Below are 25,574 nucleotides of genomic sequence, written 5' to 3' on the forward strand. Positions count from 1 at the left end.
CTTAAAACCTTGTTTTATGAGGGTAAATTATTGATATGTCCAGGGCATGTATAAATTTCATTTACCCACTAATCTTGGTTAGAATCAAATAACACAGTTATCATGTTCACATGCCAATATTCTTTTGTATAAGCCGATTCAAATGTACAGATGCACGCACACACAATATATTTTTGAACTCGTAGTGAACATTTTTAGAACAACTTACTAACTTCAACATACAAGAATCACGTTGCTATACCACATTTTCAAAATCAGAAGTAAACAATCAGGGTTCAAGTCTGGGCTGATGAGTTATCTTATGTTGCATTTTATTAATAATCAAATCAAATTTGTAATAATATACATTTGTTCTTTATGTACAGTATGTAAAGACAGGTATATCACATACACATGCGCGCACACGTACGTATGTTCATAACTGAGGTACATGACATTCCTAGCAGCTGGTTAATGTGCCCTACTTGGACTGCCTGAGGGCATACAGTTAGCTAAAGCAAGTTTATCAAGATCGGACGACAGGACATGAAGGGATATACTGGGCCAAGTAGCAGTTAACATGAAATGTCAGTGACTTTGACATCACCTGGAGATAAGGGCCCACTTGAATGTCAAAGCAGCACTACATTTTTTGTATCTCCAAAGGATTTAGTTACAATTTATGCACTGTACTTCTTCGATAACCAGAATTGTACCTTTCTAAACTAGAAATTGTGGACATTAATTCATTGAAATGTTACTTACTACTTTATTTGAAATATATTATGGGGTATTCAATTTTTGAAATTAATGATAATGGTTAGTTTCTAATAAGGTAGATAAAGAAATCTGGAGACCAAGCAAATTGTACTGAAATCCCTATACAAGAAACAAGTACCAGTAGGATTGGACCCGTTGATTTCATAGTTCAGTTTATACAATAAAAAAATTTAGAACACACAACACAACACAACAGCTAAACCAACACACTCAAATGGAACTTAATCTATTCCCTTCATGGCCATAACATTATACAAAACATATTCAAATACTCTTTTGAGATACAGACTCAATTTTATTCACAAAAAAGTTAAAATATATTAACAGTCTATTAATCCAGTACTATAAAAGAGTTTTCTGTAGCCTCTTTGTCATATTATTTGTACCAACGATCATATAAAAATACACAACTACAAGAATAAACACACTCATTTGAGTTGATGATTCAGTTGTATCACAGAAAATATAAAGTAACAGAATTACCTAAGTTTAAAATTTAAACCACAAATCAAGTTTTTGACCCAGTTCCTTAATGAAAATTAACCTATAAATGGAATTTCATTGTTCACATAAAACAAACAATACAATTATACTTTCAATTAGTTAATAATGAGTTTAAAGTATAGCAAAATTATGGATAATTGCCTTTGACTGTTATAATAAAACGTTACACTTTCTGAGAATTGGTGCCTGAAACAAGTGTACATTAGTTCTTCAAATGTCCTGTTTCAGCAATTGTTCCGTAACACATGAATACATTCTTTTGTTGTGATTGCTCGTATCCTGAAAACTTGAACAAAGAAAGTGATTCAGAAGGTAAACATGAATCAGACAAGCCATTGTCTTATGCAGGACAATATTGAATAGTTTGAAGCTAGCGAAGGTGAAATGTTCGTGCCAAAAAAATATTGCTTGTTTTTAAACGTAAAGATATATTTGAATAATTTGAAAATTTACTTAAACTCAAAATCATGTAGAATTAATATTTTTTACTACAGCACTGTCACATACAAATTCTAAAAATCGTGTACTCTTTTTTAATTACCGTACATAGAAAATAGAAGAGTTTGTTGAAAAATAAAAATGTTTTGTGAGTTGTTTTAGTGAGCTGCTGTAGTGAAACGCCCTTGAGTTTTTCTCCAAAAGATTAATGTTAAACTGGATCTCCTATTACTTATCATTTATATATTTTTTTATGTAAAGTGAGTTTTTTAGTATTTAAACAATGAAGTACCTAAATATTTGAGATTGTTCTGTATAACATATACAAACATATATTGGAAAAACTAAAAAGCATTTAGATGTGTACTAATTATAACTTTAAAATGAGACATCTGCAACACTAAATAAAAGCTTTCTTACGTAGCCATACTAGCTTACACTTATACAGCCAACTCTTAATTTGTTTGGTCAAATTAAAGGACATGGAAAATCAATTATTAGTTATTAATAGTAATAACTGTATTTAATACAAGGGCCAGGAGTTGGAGAGGGGGTAAAGAGCCCAAAGATTTGGTAGTTTTCTGTAGTATTTTTTTTATATCTTTTCGAATTAAAATGACAAAATAATCCTTTGCATTTATAGTTCAATCTGTATAGTTTTTAAACTAGATTCTGAATTACAGTAAATTATGACTACATTTTCATAACCATTGGTCACCATTGGTGGTGCTGACTACAGTGCACTGCTTACTTACATATTACCATACAATGTTATTGCAGTTGTTCAAAAAGTCCACCTTGATTTAGTATAAACTTCATACAACAACTGAGAATAGAATCACAAATTTTTAGTAATAAAGGTTTATCGTTATTAACAAGTTCAAATGCATTTCTAATTAGGTTTTTGAGTTCTTCAAGATTTTGCGGTTTTGAAGCATACACAGTCTCCTTTATAATACCCCACAGTAAAAAATCACATGGGGTCAAGTCTGGAGAGCACACAGAACAATCAATTGTACCACAGTGACCAATCCATTCATTAAATGTGTTATTTAAAAAATCTCCAACTTGGATACCTAAATGTGCTGGGGAACCATCTTGTTGCCAGATGAGCAAATGAATGTTGAAAACAGGATTGTTTCTGAGCTCGGGAACTACTACTTCTTGCAGCAACCATAAGTAACTTTCTGAGTTAACATTTCCTTGAAGAAAAGGACCAATCAGTGCAGTACTCGAAATATCTCCCCATACCATAACAGCAGGCACATTGAGTTCTGCTTGGATTATGTTATGAGGATTTACGTCCAACCAGTACACGTAGTTATGCCGATTACAGCAGCAGATGCCTTACGAGTCGATTTACCGGGACTGGCTACAAAAGCTTGAGCAACTGTCTGCAGGTTTTCTTCGTTGCAAATTGATCGTGAACGACCACACATCAGGACATTTAAAACGCTTCCTGTGTTTTCAAATTTCTTTATTTAACTTCCGCATATACTGTTGAGTGGGTATCGCAACAACGAAAGATGTAAACTCATTGGGTTGTAAACATTTTAAAACCATACACAAACAAATACAGATGCAAAGAGCCTCACTTTACACTAGCCACTGGAACAGATAACAACGAACTTACTCCATGTTGCTGAACAATGCTGAATATTGTTACCAACCTATTGAAACAAAATGTCCCAATTTATGGGTAAACTGACATATGCGCTACCCTGTATTATTTATGTGTCTGACGATTGGTTTTAAGTGTATCAAACTAGGGAGAGTATAATCTAAGGAAATAAATTATTGTTTCTTAATTTCAACTTTTTTATATCCTTCCATTTTAATCTGCGCCAATCCTAGCGATGAATTCTTTTTTAAACCTTTTAAAGTTGAACTCTTCAAAATAATATAATATATATTTAAATGATCAATTTCACAAAATACAATAGTTTTCATTTTGTATAAATTTTTTGAATACTCTGTAGTATTGTGTTTGCTTAACAGTTGATACCTCAGGGAGTATGGTTTATTAATATGGTTATCCAGGAACTTCTGAATATAATTTCTAATAGTGGACATTGGAGCATTTCTTTCCAAGTTCAAAAACAAGTTATGGATCCGTTATTGTAGGTGAAACTGACATTGTGGAGAAGGAAAATCACCCTTTTAAAACAGACTTGCAAGACTTAGCAAAGTTAATGTTACCGGTATCATTCATATGATACTACAAGCTTAGGTGTATTTAAGATGACCTAATGGGCAGATACCATTACCGAGTAATTTGGGAATCATCCACACCTCCCAGTCAAGCTGGGATTTGTAGCACTCCCCCTGAATATTTTTAAATACTAATAATATTAAAAATTTCAACTTTAACAGCCATCTGAGAGTATATTCTTATTTTATGCTCTACAAATCAGCTATTATTTATGTGAAAATGTAATCTTTTGGAGATAACACAAAAAAAGAAAAGACAGACACTATTTTAAAGAGACAGAGGCTTTTGAAAAGGCTATATCTAACATCTACAAGTCAAATCATATACTTTTTACCTTAAATTCATACAATAGATCATAAAATGGGCCTCATTAATGCATGTAATTTTTACTTAAAACGTTTAAGCATTTTTTTTATTACATCAACAATATGGTATATACAGTTAAATGGTTTTTTTTTTATTCCAACCAGTGCCATCTGTGATAACAATATTTGAATAATAACCAACATATATTTGTATATAGGATATATTTACTGCATGTTCAACTAAATACGTAAATTACAACATATGAATTTAGTAATTGTTATGTTTACCGCCAAGTAGTTGACGTATACGGCAGACGCACGGCAATGAACAAACATAGAAATTGAAAATACTAGCTTAAATTTAAATATTATTTTACAAAAACAAGATATTTTTTTGTTTCTTTGATTACCTAAAATTGAGTTTTCTATTTTAAAAGAAGGACACAAACATGTTTTACTGATCAGTAAATATAAATCGTAATAAAGAATGAAAATACACAAATATAAATCAAGGAAAACATTTAATCTATTAACCTGATATCTGACACAAGATATAAGGTATTGGTCAATCTCTCACATAATACATGAGCTGAAAGTCTTTTAATTTATCAGTTTCTCAGAAGGAGGTATGCTGAATCTAAAAATATAATGCTGAAATTATTTAGTTAGAAAAACTAAATAAAACTTTTGGAAAATATAACAAGAAAATGTTCATAAAGTTTTTAGTGAAAACAGTTTTTATAGACACTTTTACAGACTAGTCCAACAAAGTGTTCCATTTAATTAAAAAATATCAGTTTTGTGTAGAACCCATGAAAGATCTATAGTTTTAAATAATAACTTAATCGACAACTCTGCTACATTAAAAGCTAGCTCATGCTGCTTTATCTTATTCAAAAAAGAAAAAAACAGGCCAGCCTTACCACTGCTCAATCTAAATCTGCCAACATTCGCATTATTAATATATCATTTAATATTAAATTAATATGAATTTAATCCTAGGTATTTTTCTACTCTTTATAGTCTCTTTAAAAAAGAGTATTACAATTTTCTTTTCTTGACTTGTCAAAGAATATATGTTTTTGTGCTATCGCCCATCTTTACTTTCCTGTTTATCACTCAGGGTATCTTTCCAACTAATTTGAAGATTATCAAAGTTATCCCCATTTTACCTATTCTCAAAAATTCGAAATTTTAACCTTGATAGCTTCAAGTTTATTATTGCTTTCACAATTTAAAAAAAAAAAATTGCACATTCATGCATAGCATACAATCTACTGTACTACATTACCTCAGTCTATTATTACTGCACTGTACTACTTTCTTGAAACCAATAATATGCGTTTCATCATAATCTCCTCACTCAATTTTCTGCTTTTTCTGTATTTTTTCCGAAAAGCAGTGACTTGGTTGAGTGAAATTAGTACAAATTTACTCTCTTTTTTGATTTAATTAAGAGTTTTGATGTTTGCCAAACCTCAAGACCCTAAGGGTGGCAAAGATTTGAGCTAAGTCTGAGATATGGCATAATTTTTTGTGTGGATTATTTTTTCTTCAGAATTGTAATAGAATTTTTTTTATAGGAGGGCAACTATAGAAATATGTTTTGATATACATCTCGATTTTTACTATCAGACAATTTTGTAGAAACAATACAGAAAAGTTTAACACTATCATTGGTGAAATTTAATCACTTTTTAAAAGATAACAGATATTATAATAGTACAATCGGGAAACTAAAGGTGTTGTACGTTTATTTTTTCATGACTACTACCACTATTGTAACTCATTATTCACAAAGGTCACTAATACAAGACTAGTGTTAACTAAAGTGATGTTAAGAGATCGGTAAAGATCGGTAGGAGTTTATTACCATTACTTGCTGGCTGTATGTATTCGTCAACCCCTACGGTTTGCAGATGGACTCATCATTTCAAAAAATTACCAACCGCGTGTCATGTACCATCAATAATCCCAGAGAAGATGCTGCAGAAATGAGAGTCAATTCGGAGGTCCTAACGAGTGACAACTTCAATACCGGAACCGTAACTGAGCTGTGGTACTTGAGGTACTTCTACCTGTGCTTGACTGCCCGCTTGGTCATTATGGTTCTTTATATTTCCGTCACCCCTCATCTCCAGTTTAAATTCCAGCACAAATAACAAAACCGAACTATGAGACATGGTTTTTACTACAAGTATACTTTCAGTTTAACACAAATTAAAATATACCTAGAGTATCAATGGAGAGGTTTACAACCCCAAACTCACCACCCCACCCATGGATACACCTATAACTAAAGAGAGTTAGACCTGCTTTATTGTTGGTGGAGCTCAGTAACTCTGGGTTACAGTGGTCCTGGACTAACTGACCAATAAACACTATGAAATTTAAAAATATTTTTATCATGACTTGATTTTTTGTTTAATCTGCAAACAAAATGCCAGGAAATATCTTGCAATTTCCTATAGAAGGAAATAATAATTATTACAGTTCTAATGTTAAAGGAAATATTTTGTGTTTATTACCATTGCTATGTTAGATATTAGTTTAGTTTAATGTAGTCATGTGATAAATAAAAAAAGAATAAATTTTCAGTGTATATTGTTTGGACTAACATTAAACAAATAATGAATAAGTAAAAACATTATAAAATATTTAATATTGTAAACACTGATTAGTGTCCTTGTAACAGTTGAGTCTATGGTTGATAAAAATATAATTTAAAATGTAGAGTGGTTAAAGCTGCTGTTGTATCAGCTTATTGTCTGAGGTTTGTTATCCACAAATACTTCAGGCTCTCAATCGCTTTCATTGAGCACTACATCAGCCTATTGTGTAAGTTAAAAAGCTTTTTGTAATTTGTGTTTTCAGGTAAAATAGAAGCCAAGGGCTTGTAAAATTGTTGGCTGGGGATTAGCAAAGTATTACACAGAGCTGGCAAAATTCTCTTCTGACTGTCTGTTCACCTAATCTCTCAAAATTAATTAATTTATATATAGATTTGAAATTAAGTTTGAACCTTCATTTCTATATATACAACATTTATACTTTGATGATGGTTTACGTCACTCCATAAGATTTTACTAAGGTTTAGGATATATCAAGAATAAATTGAGATAGACTTGAAATGTAGATATTTTGCTACTATTCAGGGGGTTGGTAATATTCCTCTTCTGACTGTTTTACCTGTCTTTTTGTTTCCTGCAGAATATCTATTGAGCTGCAAGAACAAATTGAGCTATAGATTTTAAATTTATAATTAAACTTTTTGAAAGTGAACCCTATTATATTTGTTACATGTGATCTGGCGTACTCCTACCGTGTACGTATCTGCCCCAAGGCAAATATCTTTTTCGGTAATTCTAAGCAATATATGGGTCAACCTCGATTTGTCTCATATTACAATATAATGTTCCAATAGTCAATTAAAATAGTCAATTAGAAAAGGAAATGACTAGAATTTCTTGCTGGAAAGCAGTTATGGGGAGCAGGCAACCGCGAGAATTACCTATTAGTGATCAGGGGGCACTGACGTGATCTGGGCTTCAAATTTGGAACTACTCGAGTTAATTTTTTTTTCTAAAAGAGCAAGCAGCGTGAAGCGCTGCGCAGCGGGCAAGCATCGTGCGTGATCTTCGTATATACTGAATTGATTCAGGCCAAAGGAATGACACAGATTCCTTTACCAGATTTTTACGGAGATTTTGTATTGGGCGGATTATATTGGTTTACTTTGCTTTCCAGCATGTAATTATGTGTTTAAAATTGTTTTACATACATTACCTACATTATATTGTAATATGTAATAACAATTTATCAGAAATTTTTAATAAAAAAAGGATCACGCACAATGCCTGCCCGCTTCGCGCTGCTTGCTCTTTTAGAAAAAAAATTAACTCGAGTAGTTCCAAATTTGAAGCCCAGATCACGTCAGTGCCCCTGATCACTAATAGCTAACTCTAAGCAATATATGACCGTCTGGCGGTTGCCTGCTCCCTATAACTGCTTTCCGGCAAGAAATTCTAGTCATTTCCTTTTCTAATTGACTATTGGAACATTATATTGTAATATGAGAAAAATCGAGGTTGACCCATATATTGCTTAGAATTACCATCTTTTCATTTAACAGTAGATGTGGCCACATTTTTGGTCATAATAATTACTATTTTTCTTACCTAACCTTTTAGTGATTCATATAATATTATTTGGCATAAATTGTAGATTGTAAATGTATTAATTATAATGAATTATATGAGCATGTCTTTTGGCATTAACTTAGAATAGTATTTCACGATCAAATATTAATTTGTAACAAATGCTGCCAAAAGGACTACATTGTAACTCCACGACTATTTTAGGGTTAATTATAGTTGACAAAAGTAAAACATGGCAGTTGTGTTCTGTGTGTTTGTGGTCAATCATTGGAAAGTATGAGAGATGTAATGTATGTTGAGAATTGTAAGGTATCTCGTAGAGTCCATGTCACTATAATGATTCTGTGCCAAAGTTTTAGTTTCAATTGCATTATCAAGAATTTAGATCAATGCCTTGTAGTTATTATTGAAACTGTAAATAATCTGGATCATAGTAGTGTACTAAATGTAAATCAGAAATATAAGGGTTGTATATACGTCAACATTTATTCAAATTAAATCAATTACAATTTTCTTTTAGCTCCATATTTTGATTTTTGACTTATAGGAATTTAAAAAATTACATAAAACTATAAGAAACAAAAATTATAGAGCTTGGAATGTTGTCTGTAGTTTTTAAAAGAAGCATTAAAAATATCGTTACTGTATAAACTGCACAAAATTGCAACTAAGAACAAAAGTGATTATTTTCAGGGTATAAATACACAATTAACACCAAAGTAAAGTGAAATCCCAAAGTTCAATCATGTACCTAACATAAACTTTTAGTCTGAATTGTAAAGAAACAAATTTACTACCTCCTTGTAAAATGAAAAAGTTAAGTTAAAAAAATATTTCCAATAACAAAAACAAACCATGTTCTTTGTCTGTACAGTGATAATATGTGTGTAAGGCTTCAAAAGTCGGCTGATATTTGAGACTTCTTAGACAAAACTGACACGTCTACTTCACATTTCCATTGCATTGAATAGTTGATTGTGTACTTGTTCAACATTTAACTTGTCTGTTAATAAAAATAACAAGTTCTGGACTATAAACTACTGTATATCCAATGTTCAAAATCACAGTCAGGTATTTAGATTGTGAGAAATGTTCAGAATTATACATCTCTATTATAATGTTATTACTGTACAATAATATATACTTAGATGTTCGAAAAAGTGCAGGTAAACTTATATTTTCACCTATAACAGTGTAAGTACAAACACACACACACACATACACAACATATATGTTTTACATGTATTTTACATATATAATTATGTTAATGACCTGTATTCATGTAATATGAGTTGTCACAATTTTAAGGGAGATAGCACAGTGCAATGTATTTGTATATTAAAGGAAATTTTCAGCCTAAACTTTACCAACTTTATTATTTTTCAACTAACTTTTTATGTTATTGCTTTATTTTCAAAATTCAGTGCTCGCTAAGTTTGCAACTTTATTTTAACATATTACTAACGGAACGTAGACATGGATTACTATCAATTTTGTGTAAGATTTATGCATATGTTGGTGGTACTGTTTGATGTAGATCATTAAAATTCAATCATTATTTCTATACAAAATAGTTGTGGTTGTCCCACTTATAGTGTCACATAGATGTGGTTCAGCAAAAATGTTCAAGTATGGTTGAAGATGGTTTAGTAAATATTTTATTTTATTTTATTTATCATATGACACTATTTACTTTTCCAAATCAATCCAAGTAGTATGTGGCAGTTGGTTATCATTAAATTTAAAAAGCACTGTTATCTGATTATTGCCAACACACAGCTTCCAAATTTGTGGCATCCGATAAAATATAATAAATTTAAAAACGTTTTATTTAGATACTTACTTTATAGCAATACTTACTTGCAATAGCAAGGGAGCGAAATGCCATCTTTGGGAAATTTCCCCAAGAGGATGTGATCCTTAGTTTTCAACTATTGTAGTACTGTTGAAATTTTAAACTGGTAGGTTTCATAGTACACTTCTAAGGTATGAAAAAGGCCCTAGAGGCTTCATTGCATGGCAATAAGTCACCTCTTAAAAGAAATGGTGCTATTCAGTCACATAAATTAAAAAATTTGCTTTTGTTTTTTTTAAACCCAAGAGTAATAAACAATTAAATTTGACGTGTTTTATTATTTAACTGTATTTGTATTATTGTTATATTATAGTCCTCCTGCAAGAATGATTTTGTTGGTATTTAATATTAAATAACTACATACCAACCTCACTACATCTCTCTACCTCAGTATTCTATCTTCACTCATAGAATCACTTAATCGGCTTCTAGGGCAACAAAGCCAACCTATCCAAGTGAAGTCACAAAAACTACTTCAGTTACACATATCTCACATTCAGTCAAATGTACTAGATTCTAGGACTAGTATAAACTGATCATATTAAATCTATATACTTTTTATATTACTCAATATTAATTTTTAAATAGGGTTTTGGTCTCAGAACCAAAAAGAATATTCAGACCCAGTGTCTATTAACATGGCTGCTATTCTTCTAATACAGTAGAACCCCTCATATCCGGCCACCACGGGACCGAGCCCCTGGCCGGATAACGATATGGCCGGATAAACCAACCTACAGTACACAGCACTTGACGAAACAAAACAATTGTACTGTACTGTACTAACCGCACTGGAAATAATCAATGAACTGTTTACAGGTTAAACCTATTAGCTCAACTGAGGACAACACAGGAAAATGTAAACAAATAGATACACCAAAATAACGCAAGAGTCGTGGGATACTAGTGCGTGCAACTGCGCGTCTGCAAGCCGTGGTTAATAAATTTCGATATTGGCTTCCGGGAAGTGGCCGGATAAACCGAGGTGCGGTAAAACCGAGGCCAGATATGAGGGGTTCTACTGTAGTGAATTTGTTCTGATTATTACTATAGATTATTTGTATAACGCTTCTAGAATGCTCAGCCGCCATTTTTTTAGCAATAAAAATAAACATTATTTTTATATTATTACGATTTCTAAGAATAACTGGTCTAGACTTAAAGGTACCTTGCCGCCTTGTTATGTAGTGTTTCTTTTGAATTAATATTTTTTCGAAAATATTTATATTATGGTTTAATTAATTTATTGTAGCATATGAGTTGCTTTGAATTTGATTGATTTATTTATTTTAGTTAATGTAGATTCATTACAAAAGTAATGTACTATATTTTACTCAAATATATGATAAATAAAACTTTTATTATCAGAAATTTAAATTAAGAATATAAATAGTTAAGAATATTTTTGTTATATAACTTTTGCCAAAATTAATTTTGATGAACTAAACAGTAACATGTTGTAATGTTTTTCAGCAAGACTGTCCAAATGGAAGACTCACACCTGCCAAATTTGTTGACATGTACAAGATGTTCTTCCCCAGTGGTAATGCAGAAGAGTTCTGTGATCACGTCTTCAGGACATTCGACATGGACAAAAATGGCTATATTGATTTTAAGGTAAGAATGTTTTGTTCTTGTTGTGTATTGGTATATCTAAAGATTAATTTTGTCAATGCTAAGTAGTGCTTAGATTTACATAAGAAGTTAAAGATTATTACAATTACGTTATTCAAAACAATTCTTCAGTTATGGGTAAATCAGTTAGACTCAAGACATCTGGCTTCATTCATTGATCAGCAAAGTTTCAAACTACCATCTATTGTCCACTTAATGCTGGGTAAAAGTAATTATATTTGTTGACACTGTAATTCCAGCTCCAATAGCGTAAAGTTGTGGTTAAAAAGCTCGTAGTTGGAGGTTATATCGTATTATATTATAATAATTGTTAGGTCTCTTGCACACGCGTCCACTAAAACAAACACACACACAAAGATATATATGTATGTTTTCTATAGAAAAGCTTTGTTGTATTACGTATTAACAAACTTTTTGAAAATATAAATTTAAATGTATCTTTATTGTGGGAGAAATCGTACAGAATTGATTTCAATTTTCTAATAAAAAGATCAAACATATACAAATCATTCTTAATTTGGTATAGCCTAGTATTAGAAAATGTTTAGCCTGTTGACTTGTTTACAAATGATTTTTATGCTGATAAACTCAAAATTGTGTTTTTTTTCTGAAGATTGTCATTGCTTTGGTAACATGAAATAATTTTATTCTAAAAGGGTTGAAACAGCATTATTTTACAACAGCAGATAAAAAATGAGACGTTAAAAATTCTAAAAAATGAAATTATGAAGTAAAGCTCGCAATATGTTTTGATTCAGTTTGTTTTATAACATTTCTACAGTCTCAAAGTTAGAAGCTATATTAAAATTTGGTGTTTAAATTGTTGACGTAAAATTGAATTAATCCTTAATTGTTAAAAAATTTTGTATAGAATTTTTTTTAAGGATTGAATCCCTTCCCACTTGCCCCTCCCCCCAAGGTTAGATTCATTCTCCCCACCATGACCTCAGGGGCCCAGTGAGATGATGTCAGCTTGGTTCTTTGAGTGCAGGGTGGGCTCCACCTGCCCCTCCTCCGTCTGATGACCTCACTCCTCAATACCAATTGACTAAATAAGTGTATATCATTTTTTTCTATCCCTAACTTGAATATCGGTCAAAGAGAGCTTGAATATTGATACAATTTTGATCTTGAAACTAATTGAAAACACTGTGTCTTTTTTGTTATAGTGAGTATATACGTTTTAAACACTTTTCAGACAAACATAATTATTACAATACAAAGTAGTTAGTTATTTCTTGGTGATGTATTGCAGTGATGACTACTTCTTGAGTTAAAAATGATGAAATATTGTAAAATATGTATGAATAACAGTTGTTTTTAAACTGCTTAAATAGGATTTTAAAATGTTATCTGTACTGCGTAATAACTCAGATAAAAATTGTTCACAAATGTTTACTTCAACATAGAACATTTTTCTGTTCTTGACTGTCTTAAAAGCTTATTCAACTATATGAAGGTTTCTATTTCTAAACCAAGTTTACATTTGGGTTTGACTCAGTTTTTAAATTGTGGTAGTTTCACAACCATAGGGAACTACCATTATACAGGGGTCTCTGAAAAAGAATGCCAGGATTTTGAATAGCCGTTACTTTAATGAGAACTAATCAATTTAAATGTCAAATTGAAGAGAAAAGCACAAATTTTGTTTTCATACCTTAATATAAAACATAGTGTGAGCTCCACAGTAATCCACACCACATGTTCACTTTTGTCAAATCGCACACATGTTCCTGCACAATGTTAGGCTGTTGCGAACCCCATGTCCAACAATTGTGACTATTAACAACACGCTTGTGTTAAATGTAACTTTGTCTGAAAACAGCTCTCTTTTAATAAAATTGGGATTGTCATCTATCTCAGTGAGCATAAAACTGGCAAAGTTTTTATGTTTAGGGCAATCGTTGGGTTTAATTTTATGTATTTAAGTGAACTTTGTTGGCATGAACTCAGTATTTTACAAATAACACTGTAGACTGTCGATTTTGGTATGTTAAACTGAAGATTTCATCAGACAATTGATTTTTTCAGGCTTCTGATGCAAGATTGTCAGATTTCTATGATTTTTTCATCACTTGCTTTTGGCCAGCCAGTTTACTTCCTGTGTCACTAAAGTGGTTAAACCAGCTAAGAATTGCTTTATCATCTGCAAAATGTTTTACCTCGATACAAAACTAACACTGCACGCTAACATTCAATTTCTATTCTGTGTACCACAGAGCACACTGTTGTCTTCTGTTGTGCCATAAACATCATGCTTGCGACTTGTGCCATATGTGTCAGTCACAATAGCAAATTGCCACTGTGCAAGCCAAGGTCAATGTTTCCTCCCATGTTACTTGAAAAACAAAACTGAGTTGTTTCAACTTCCATTTTTATATTTAAGTAATTTAGTTATCTCAAATAGGTTTTACAGTAATGGCTGTTTAAAATCTCAGAATTTTTTCAGAGACCCTTGTATCGCCCGTCATAAAGGTGATAAAAATAAACAGATTACCATGAACTGTATTTAAAATGAAGCTTTTAATTTTCTGTCTTATAAAAACTAATAATATATCTGTTAATAGTTCAAAAGAGCATGTGTAATTTCTTGAATATATAATGTAAATATGCTATATTTTTGTTAGATAACATTTTCATGTGTGATTCAGATTTATTTGTAACTCGGTTCATTAAAAAAATTGGACAGAAATGCTGTAATTATGGAAGTCTTGAAATTCCAAAAAGTTCTCTCTTCTTTATACAAAAAGCAGAACAAACAATGAATTCAATCACAAGCGTTAGCTAGATACTAAAGCACTTAATTTATTTCCATCACCATCCTGCTATGACTTATGAAAATTAGGATTTATCACTAGTCACAGATACTGCATATACTCTTTGAATTCCAAAGAATTCTTATAATACTGTAATAGTGTATTTGTAACCGTTATTAACTTTACCTGAACAAAACAATTGGGTAAGGAAGCATAGGACTAGAAAATTAGAATGTAGTATAGAATTGCCATGTATTGTAGTTAAAGTAATAAGCCAAACACAAATATCAGTATATTGTTCATGTGAATTGATTTGGATGTAATATAACAGTAATTGTGATCAAATACATTTAATCTATCCTGAACCCCTCTAAGCATGGGTTCAATATTATTAGTTGATATGTAAGCCAATGATGTAACCCTTAAAATTACAGTTAATTTTCTAAAGAAAAGTTATTTTCTGGTTTATTGTGTAGATTACTTTCAGTTACGAGGTTTTATCTTTGTTATTTTTACAGTTTATATAGTTATTTTTATTAACGTATTCTTCCATATAATCAATCTTCTTGTAAAATACATGTGCTAAAAAATAACACATTTATAAATTTTATTTTGAAATGCAATAAATAACCTAAATATTAATGGGCTAAATCAGGAATATATGTTATATATTTAATGGAAACTTTCTCAAACTGATTTTGCAGTAGTTAATATCCGAAAATGTTATTCTGACATATTATTTTAACTCTAAGGTATGAAAACAAAAAAAAACATGTCATCATTACTTGTTTGTAAAGGAACTTCATTTTTTAATCAAAATATTATTGTTATATTCAGACAGCTGTCAATCCGGCCAATTTCTGTCTTTGTGACTTGGATCGCAAATCTAAGAGTGAAATTAATATCTCTCCTTCTCTATTAGCTGTCAAGTGCCATAATGCACTTTGCAATGTTGGTGGAGGAAAAAGTGAACAAAAAAGTGTTGATCCACTTAGCGGGCAGAAGTGATTTCTAGTTAATTGTAAAAAACAAACAATATTGTTTTTAAGTTACGTTTTCTTTGGTATTGGCATGGAATCAGACTGGATGGTTGATGGCTAGTTGTTTTAGGTAGATTTCATAGGAGTCTGCTTGTTAAAATCAACCTCATGCCAGAATTTCCAGATTAAAAAAAATTTTCTCTGATCATGACCACCAGAATCCAAAATGACTGTAATCCAAAAAAAAAAATATATATACGAGGGCTGTTCAGAAAGTAACCTCCGGTTGGTCACAGTGCGGGTAGTGGAGGGGAGTAGCGCGCCATCTGTGCATTCACGCACTAAGCAGGTCAGTCGGCATCAAGCTGTAGTCGAGTGAACATCGTACCTGCGCTAGTTTAGTTTTTGTGGCAGTTTGAAATGTGTGCTGCAATAGAAAATACCGCCAAATGTGAAGTGCGTGCTGTTATACGGTTTTTTACAGCCAAAGGATACTCTGCAGCAGCTATTCATCGTGAGCTTTGTGCCGTGTACGGACCACAAGTTATGAGTGAAGGAGTTGTCCGTGAATGGGTACGTTTATTTAAAAGTGGACGAGAAAACGTTCATGATGAAGAGAGGAGTGGTAGACCATCCTTGGTGACTGACGAACTCGTTCAGACAGTTGATGCAAAAGTTCGTGAAAATCGACGTTTCACAATGGCGGAGTTGTCTACTGATTTTCCACAGATTTCTAAGACTCTTTTGTACGAGATAGTGACAGCAAGATTGGGTTACCGTAAGTTATGTGCACGATGGGTGCCCAAAATTCTTACCGACCACCACAAAACTCAAAGAATGGCCTCTGCATTAGACTTTCTGTCACGTTATGCGGACGAAGGAGAACCATTGTTAAACAGAATCGTGACCGGTGACGAAACCTGGATTAAGTACGTAAACCCTGAGACAAAAGAACAATCAAAGATGTGGGCACATTCAGATTCGCCTACCAAACCAAAAAAAGCCCGGCAAGATTTTTCTGCCAGAAAACTGATGGCAACGGTGTTTTGGGATGCCAAAGGGGTGTTGTTGGTTGAATTCATGGAACGTGGGACGACCATTAATCAAGACGTGTACTGTGAAACACTAAAAACATTACGACGGGCTATACAGAACAAACGCCGTGGTATGCTGACTTCCGGTATCGTTTTTTTGCACGATAACGCCCGTCCTCACTCTGCTTGCAGAACAACAGCCCTTCTTAAGTCCTTCAAGTGGGACGTTTTCAACCATCCACCTTACAGCCCAGATCTGGCGCCAAGCGACTATCACCTCTTCATGCATATGAAGAAATGGCTCGGGTCCCAGCGGTTTGATGACGACGAAGAGCTCAAAGATGCGGTCACAGGCTGGCTCAAGGCACAGGCGGGTGATTTTTATGCAGAAGGAATTTCAAAGCTTGTGAAGAGATACGATAAGTGCCTCAATCGTGATGGAGACTATGTCGAAAAATAGTGCAAAGATGTAGTTTGTAAGATGTATATATTAAAATATTTTTACTTAACTTGGTGTATTTTTTTCAATCGACCGGAGGTTACTTTCTGAACAGCCCTCGTATATACCGGTATATAAATCGTATGATTTCCAGATAGCTGGCAAACAAATTTTATGTAGTATACAACTTTTTCAGAATAATTGTTAACACAATAACTACCATAGTTTGTATGTAATAGATTCAAACCAACCATGGTGCAGAGACTACTGTCTCTTGGTTGAGTTGGTTAGCCAGTACTAACCTATAAAACATTTCAAAATGGTGGTCATTTACGTTTGGGCAAAGTTTTTATCTTAGGAATTTTATAACATAAATCAAAATTGATACTTTACTTATAATTGTCAAGTAATTTCATGCAAAATTTATTCTTAACTTATTTTTCATAACCCTTAAGGTTTCAAGATAGTAGCTGTTTGATTATAGAAGTATACAATAATCCATTATAGAAGTATACAATAATCCATTATAAGTCAATACATTTAAAAACACAATTTCTGATTAATTGTAATTACATCAAGTCTACATTTTTACAAAGAAATGTATATGCTTATAACAATATTTGTCTCGTAAAGGTTTCAAGATTATGGTGTTTCTAAATGTTTGATAGTGTTACGATTAAATTAAAATGCCGGCATTGAGAGTTAGTGACCCATCGTATTGAACATCTCAACTAATAATGCATCTGCAAGTCAGACATTTAGAGATGAGGTCTACATGTGAAATCTGCCTTTCTTCCGGCTGAGCAGGAAGGAATATTTTTTTATTTGAAAAGTCAACACAAGGCCGGTGTAAATGACAAATAAACAAGCTGGTTTGGAGAAAATGTTATTTAGTGCAGTATAAAAGAAGCGGGTGGTAGTTTCAATGCTGGGGTTTAAAATAAAAGGATGCAAAGGGTGAGGCAACTCTTGTAGAAAGTCCTTGAGGGACCCTAATGGTGCCTCACTTGTTACATCTGCCCTTTCTCCTTACTCTCCGCACTTCCCTCACTCGCTCACTCGCTTCTATCGTCCTGTCTCCACCTTCACACTACCAACTATTTACCTACATTAAACTAATAATGATAATACTGTTGCTCACTAAAAAGCTATTGTTTTTCTTCTAATATTTTGATTAACATTTTTATTTTGTAATGAAATAACACTTTATTAAAGGCAATTTTACACCATACGGTAAACTCTATTATCTAAATTATCTACAAAGTTGACTGGATTGTCATATATTTACTGAATAAATTGTCAATGTTACATGTAGAAATAATAATAGTGGTTATTTATCACTTTTATTATTTTTTTATTTGTGTGTAAAATGTTTTTATTTTAATGTAAGTAAAAGTTTGTTTCTGTGAACGCCACTGATAACCCTTTAAGGGAATACACTACCTGTGGATAATCAAGAGTTTACTCGTGGTATATTTCATTTTCAGTAGAATAAGCTAACACAAAATCACTTTTATGGTGGCACATTTGGTTATGATTTAAGTGACAGTGCTTTATTTTGTATACCTACATCCAATCCTGTCTCAACATTTGTTCAGTACTCTCTAAAACAAGAAACTATTTACTCTACTAGACTAAACCAATACTCCAATTATAACACAACTACTGTTTGATAAAGTCCCAAACTATTGATTCACATATTTTAAATAATTGTAAAACTGATGTAATCTTTCTCTTGCGATTATTTATTTATATTCAGTAATGTATCAATATTTGACGAGATATCAATTCAGTAACATAGACAACAGGCATTCTAGTTAAATAAGAGTGAGAGATGGAAGTGGAGAAGGCGTGCCTTTCTTGTGGCACTGATTATCTGAATCGTTCCTTGCATGTAGATTAAAAACCAGGCCACCGCCTTCATAAACTGAGTTGTTTATCTGCGCCATCTCTCGGGGCTATTGACTGACCTGCTTTGTGGTCTCCCACCTTACAGTAATCATTTATATTTAACCTTATATAAAGTACTTAACACTCAAGTGTCATTCTTCTTTGCATGTTGATTTTGGAAAATAATTTTTTGTAACTATGTTGAAGTAGTTTCTTCTAATTAAATTAATACTTCTAGACTACTGTTTAGAATCAAGTTTTATTGACCTGCATAGAAGTACTTGATTGATTGTTGATCTGTTTAGTAATAACACATAATGAGGATTTATAAGTTTGATCTAATTCTGTTAAATATGACGTAGAAGTAATTTTATCACATCCAAATAGTCTTTCCCTTTAAAAATTTCTAAAAAAAACAAAGAAGGTTTTTTTTAGACATTATATAGTATATAAAATTTCATACTAATTTAAATTAGTTAATAAAGATGACTTTTCAACACATATTTTCCAATTTTTTAGTTTTTTGTAACATGTTTCATATATTATGCTAATTACACTAAGAATGATACATTTGTTATGTCACATTTTACTTTAATGTTTCAATTAAATGTTAAATTCATATTCAAGAAATACACTTTGGGATAGTGGTATTGTATTTCCTACTTTTTTACTTTTTAATGGTACAACAGTGAATCCATTGGGATTGAAATTTGTTTGTATTGCTCCGATATATGATATTACTTTAGATTGATATAGCATATCGGGATCATATTGTGTTTGCTTGTATTGATATGAAATATTGAAGTGTTTGTATACAGTGGTAAACAAACAGACCTGTGGCATCATCGCTGGCAAGTTGGGTTTTTTTTATGTTTACAATGCGATTTAACTACAACTGTGCAATAATTTGTAAACCACATTCTACATATTGGTTTAGTTATTTCCACTTAATTTTGAATCTATTCTGGTGAATAATCTGATTTGAAAAGTTCACTAAAGACTGTAAAGAAAACATTAATCATAAGAATTAAAGAATTTCATAGTTCTCTCTAACAAGATAGAAGTCAGAGATCTATCTGAGAATTGTTACCAAAAGAAATTGCTCTGAAACATATAGTTTTGCACTGAAATATATAAATTCTTGTTTTTTTTAAATATTTTGTATTGGATGGTTACTATTATAATTTGTTCCATTTAATTCAAATGGCCCATCACACATTTATTTAGTTAAGAGATTTTTTATTTCTTTTTTCCATTAATTAATAAAGTAACTCATTTCAATATGTATTTTTTTCTCTTTCTATTTCTATAGCAAATTATTATTTAAATAGTAGTGAAATCTAATAACATATATCAGACGTCTGGGAGATTTTTGAGTTTTCTTCAGTTAGATATATATGACTATGCCTAAAGCATGGTGACACACCGATCTGAATTGTACCCTTGAAATAATCAAGGTTGCAGTGTATGGTATTAACATATGACAAGGTCAAATTCCTGACTTGGGCCTTGGCTCATGCAAGGGACTTCTCCTTGTCCAACAAAACTAAATGACATTCAAGCAGACATTGGGCCACCACAATGCCCAAGTATCCACTGCTGCAGCAGAAGTCAACAATGGTATTTTCTGACCTTACCACTTTGGCGATGGCTTTAGTGAGGTTCTCTGACTGGTGCCATTTCCAAACATAGCTCTCAAAAGATCTAGCATCGGAATTGGAATATGAGCCTGTGTTATTTGGCCATGACACATTTGGTCTTGCCATAGGACTGGCAAAGGTTTCTGGGAGGTGGACAGCCTGACATGCCCAGTAACTAATACTACCCATGTAGTAAAGTTAACACAATCAATCATAGGTCTTTAAAATATTATTCTGTATTGCTCCGAACATAAACTTGATTGAATCAGAATAATGTTATAAATAAGAAAGGATTGATAGGATGATTTCTGGTACCCATAATATTGACCTCACATAGCCAGGCAACTCTGGCCTGCCGTATTATTGAAGTTTATACGGCTGCCTCTGAAAATCTGGGTTATAATTCTTTTAGCCAAAATGTTAGGCTCACATTCAACAGGGATTCTGCATTCTGAGAAGACCAAATCCTGCACATAGTGATCGTTAGAAGATGATGTATTGACTCAACATGTACTTTTTCCTGGTAATTGGTCCCTTAAGTAAGGTAACCACTTCATCTGGCTCTAATTCTGTCAACTCCAATTCCTGTTAACGTAATAGTTATACATATCAAAATGTCCTTTTGGGTTGAGTGGTCAGCACTGCTGACCGTTGTGTTTCCTATCTTGCATTTCTCCAGCACCCAAATAGAATATAACTATTTTAAATTACAATGACCAGCTATGTGCTGGACATCTAATCAAAAGACAAAGAAAATTACTTCATATCTCCAAGCTGACTTAGTGTTTGGGATGGCCATTAGCGATGGTCATCTGAGGTTAAATTGTTAATGATTAGTTATCTTGGTACCTGGCCATTTTGTTGCAGCATGAAAACCAGGAACTCCACTCAAGTCAAACAAATGTTGTTATTACCTGTTTAATAGTTGATAATAGGCTAGGGTATGTTCATCAATGCTAAATAACTGTGTCCAACTTACATTACATACACAGATATCCTGTCACATACAACACCATGATATTTGATGCAACCACTATGAATTCTGTGCCAATTCTTTGGTACTTGCATGACAATTTTGTAACACATGACAACAATCTCAAAATTATCATCTGAATTATTGTTGAAAGATAATTGATATGAACACATCCTCAACAATTAACTTGAAGAGAAACAGAGCCCATACATTGTGTTGTTGAGATTGAGGCAGCGATATTTGGACTCCCCCTGAGTTCAGTATCATCTAATAAACTCAAGTCCACCTTCCCTGCCTTAGGTATTTGTAAACAGCTCTTCTCCACCATCACAATTCGAGAGCATTAATAGCTCAGGCATTCACTTCTCGTCTTGTTTGGAACAGAATACCGTTGAAAATTTCTTCCTTTTATTCAGTAAAATAATTATTTTGTTGGTGAAATATAATATCAAATTTATAGTTACTACAGGGTTCTATCGCTGAAGCAAGTAGTTGTGTACAAGTTTACAGATCGCAAATATTTTCAATATGTCTGTTAGCATTTACTGCCATCATTAGCGGTATATACTAATTATTATTACAAAAAGATTTGGGCCATAACGTACCACCAGTATAGACATTCGAGAACTGTCTTTCAAATTAATATCTGTGTTAGTTATTCTCAAATTAATATTATGCTAATTTATTCAAGGTTACCATAAACACTCAAGATGATATGTAGGCCTATTAATGTTGCAGCCTGACTTCAAATGAATGTGTTAGCTTGTAGTGTGTATTTTGTTAACTGCTAGACATAAAAAAATGGATTAAGCTTGAAATCGCTATGAGTTTGTTGATAATACAAGTCAGGAGAGAAAGGCAGAGACTGCAGCTAAGGTGCATGTTGACATTGAGTCTTATATACTGTGGGTAGTCGATGGCCTGACAAGCCCTATTGGCCGTCTGTGGATCGCTATTGAGGTATTTGTCAAGATCAATAACCCGTACCAGACACCGCTTCTCCCTCCTCTTTATCTAACTAGAACCCATAATTTTAGTATTTATTTTTCAAGGATACTGTTAATAGCACCCTTTTTTCTAGTGACTAACTCAAAATGTTTCTTTATATGTTGTTTACCTCAGTTGTTTACTTTTTAGTTAATACGTTGTGTAATGTTGATAAACAAGCTGAATTATATTATGTTTACTTTTTTATGCTTTCACAGTTACTACTTTTCTCTTCATGTATTGGAGAACACTTTTTGAAGAGTCATAACTCACCATTAGAATTCTCAATATTGGTATAAGATGGCCATATAGAGGAATACAATTAACATTTTAAAATTCTATTCTATTTGTTCAAGGATAATAACGAATAATGACAGATGTGCATAATTTATGTAAGTTCTTTGTATGCTTTATAGTTATGAATAGATATTATGACTCCAACAATACAAAAGTATGCACTTCAAATGTTTTATAAATAAATATACTAATTGTTTAAGTGAATGATAAAGTGTAAAGATGTAATTCTTATCAATACTAAATCGTTGTTATTTAAAATGAACACGTGTTTTTAACTAGGATATAGACTGAACTTTATTAACTTAATGCTTTGATGCAATGTTCAGTGACAACTACATGTTGTAGAAGAGAAGTTTATTAAACAAAGCCAATGAACAAATTAATATCAATGTCCCCAGGTTGTATGTAACATTTCAGCTGTCAACTCTGTTAATGATTCTCTCCCGTGTTTGTTCACATTAATTCTCTATTTCTTCTATTATTACTCACTTTTCCATTGTGTACTTAAATACTTTTAGGTTGAGTGCCTCGTATATTGTAGTTATTTGCTATTTTTTGTACGAATAAGCTTACTCAGTTGTTGTTTAGGAATTCCTGTTGGCCATTGACGTAACCTCGTCGGGAACACCTGAAGAAAAGCTCAAGTGGGCATTTAGGATGTATGATGTTGATGGCAACGGCGTAATAGACATCCAAGAAATGACCAAAATAGTTCAGGTATAAGTTTATATTTATACTCACTGTAAAATATAGTTGCAAGTAGAAGTAAGTGAATTTTAAATTAATGCTAGATTTAAATTGTTTATTTTGTGATATATTTACTAAATACAAATACTGTCATTTGTTTAAATCATATACACCAGAAAACTAGATGAATAAAATCACAAAACTTACAATATTATAAGACAGGTTCAAAATATGAACAAACGACTTTTCTTTTTGTTCTTAGTAATCTTTATTAAAATATCCAAAAGCCAGGGATTGTGGTTAGTTGATAGGAAAATCAAGAGTTTTTGATTGTAAACTTGTAAACTATCTTCTGGGGTCCACTGATTGTAAGAATACATAAAAGTAAACATTTTTCACATCATTGGAACTTAAGTGTTCTGCACCCAGACAACATAGCAAGGCTTGTACTTATGGCTTTAAGACAAGTGTCTATGCAGTTTGAAAATTGCACAATTCACATAACAAGATTGTGAAAAGAAAGCATGATTAGTTCTACAAATAAAATACCATAGTTTATTGACGTTCTAAACGTGTATATGATATTAGCCCATCTTGCAGTAAAATCAATGGTTAAATGTTATATAATTGAAAACAGAGGTTTGAAAATGGAGTCTCACAGCACTTTTGAATTGGCAACAAGATGTTAGAATAGACACTCAATAAATACTTCTGGCTCAGTCAGAAGGAGTAGGTAGATTTTGTAAGAACTGAAATACATTTTTTTTATTGGATTTACATATAATTAATATATCAGAAACTATTCCAGATTTTTCAAATTGCTTATTACAAAAGTAGTAACAGATTGATGGCATCACCATAACTGCACGTGTGTGTACGTGCTTGAGCGTGCGTGCGTGTGTGTGTGTGTGTGTGTGTTTGTGTGCGCGCCTGTGTGTGTATAAACTTTGAAAGGAGATATGTTTTTGGACTCTAGGGGTCTATTCAGTGAAGTTATTTTAAATTATCTTTACATAATACCATGAGGACAATAGCAATAAATAAGAAGGCAGATAGTAGAAATCTGATCTCCATCTGCATAACCAGCCATTGTTTAACCCGTTGACGCGGTACTTGTAGTATACATGCTAACCCATACGGCGGTATTTTTTGCCCAAGCGCCTACCTTGGTCAAACTCATTTTGAGTAGGCCTATGTAGTAAAAACTCATGTTCACTAACATTGTCATGGTCAATATCCCTGTAGGCCTAGTGAAAAAGCAGCCAAGAATGTCATCTTCACCACTTTCCTCAAAATTTGGTGTTCCTTGCAACTGAGCATAATCAATATAAACACTAACACTATCATCAGAATCATAGCCCACCGAGCAGCCAATTTCACTATCCCGTGCCGTCATATTTACAACTAATTACACTACTAATATCACATATTACAATCACAAACACTTTTCTATCAAATAACTAAACCAGCCAACGTAAAACACAAGCAAAAACGTCCCGGTAAACGAGTCACGCCACTTTGTTTACTCACAACGCCATTACTGCAGTCAGGTGAAGACAACAGCGTGTTGAATATCGTAAATAATCAGACAAATAAAATAACGAGAAGAAAAAGAACAGCAACACATGTTCTTTGTTTTATTCACAACATTCTCACATTATTACTTGGCCGAAATAGTTTGGAATTTGACCGTAAGATGGAACCACATGATAGACTGATCGCTTTGCGTCATATGGACGTAAAACCACAGAGTGAGGTCGTGAGGCGCCGCGTCCATACAACGTCATACCACATCAAAGGGTTAAATGAGAAAAGTGTAGGGCATTCAACAACCTCTCATGAACCTCTCATAACGTGGAAAGTATATATTTTTTTTACAAGATCTCACAACTTTTCTAATATCTCAAGTACACCAACAAAACAAATCCACTACAATTTTAGAGAATGTAGTTACCTTCATTTAGAGTTGATATCACTACTGCTATTTTCCAGTTGGAAGCTTTTGTCTAAATAAATTCCACCTGAA

At 32.5% G+C, this 25,574-nt stretch overlaps 2 protein-coding genes across 3 annotated transcripts in view; both read left to right on the plus strand.

Moving 5' to 3' along the window:
• LOC124361195 (neurocalcin homolog) overlaps positions 1–25,574 on the plus strand; it is a 210,550-nt gene that overhangs the window by 156,209 nt on the left and 28,767 nt on the right. The gene's annotated exons all lie outside the window — the stretch shown is intronic.
• Positions 1–25,574, plus strand: part of LOC124361181 (neuronal calcium sensor 2) — a 192,042-nt gene that overhangs the window by 156,011 nt on the left and 10,457 nt on the right. For both annotated transcript variants that reach the window (XM_046815222.1, XM_046815229.1), the window contains 2 exons: positions 11,704–11,847; positions 23,450–23,578. In XM_046815222.1, coding sequence (XP_046671178.1) covers positions 11,704–11,847; positions 23,450–23,578 — 273 coding nt within the window. The remainder of the gene's footprint in view (positions 1–11,703; positions 11,848–23,449; positions 23,579–25,574) is intronic.

This window comes from Homalodisca vitripennis, chromosome 1 (genome assembly GCF_021130785.1).
Source record: "Homalodisca vitripennis isolate AUS2020 chromosome 1, UT_GWSS_2.1, whole genome shotgun sequence".
In the NCBI taxonomy this organism is placed as follows: Eukaryota; Metazoa; Arthropoda; class Insecta; order Hemiptera; family Cicadellidae; genus Homalodisca; species Homalodisca vitripennis.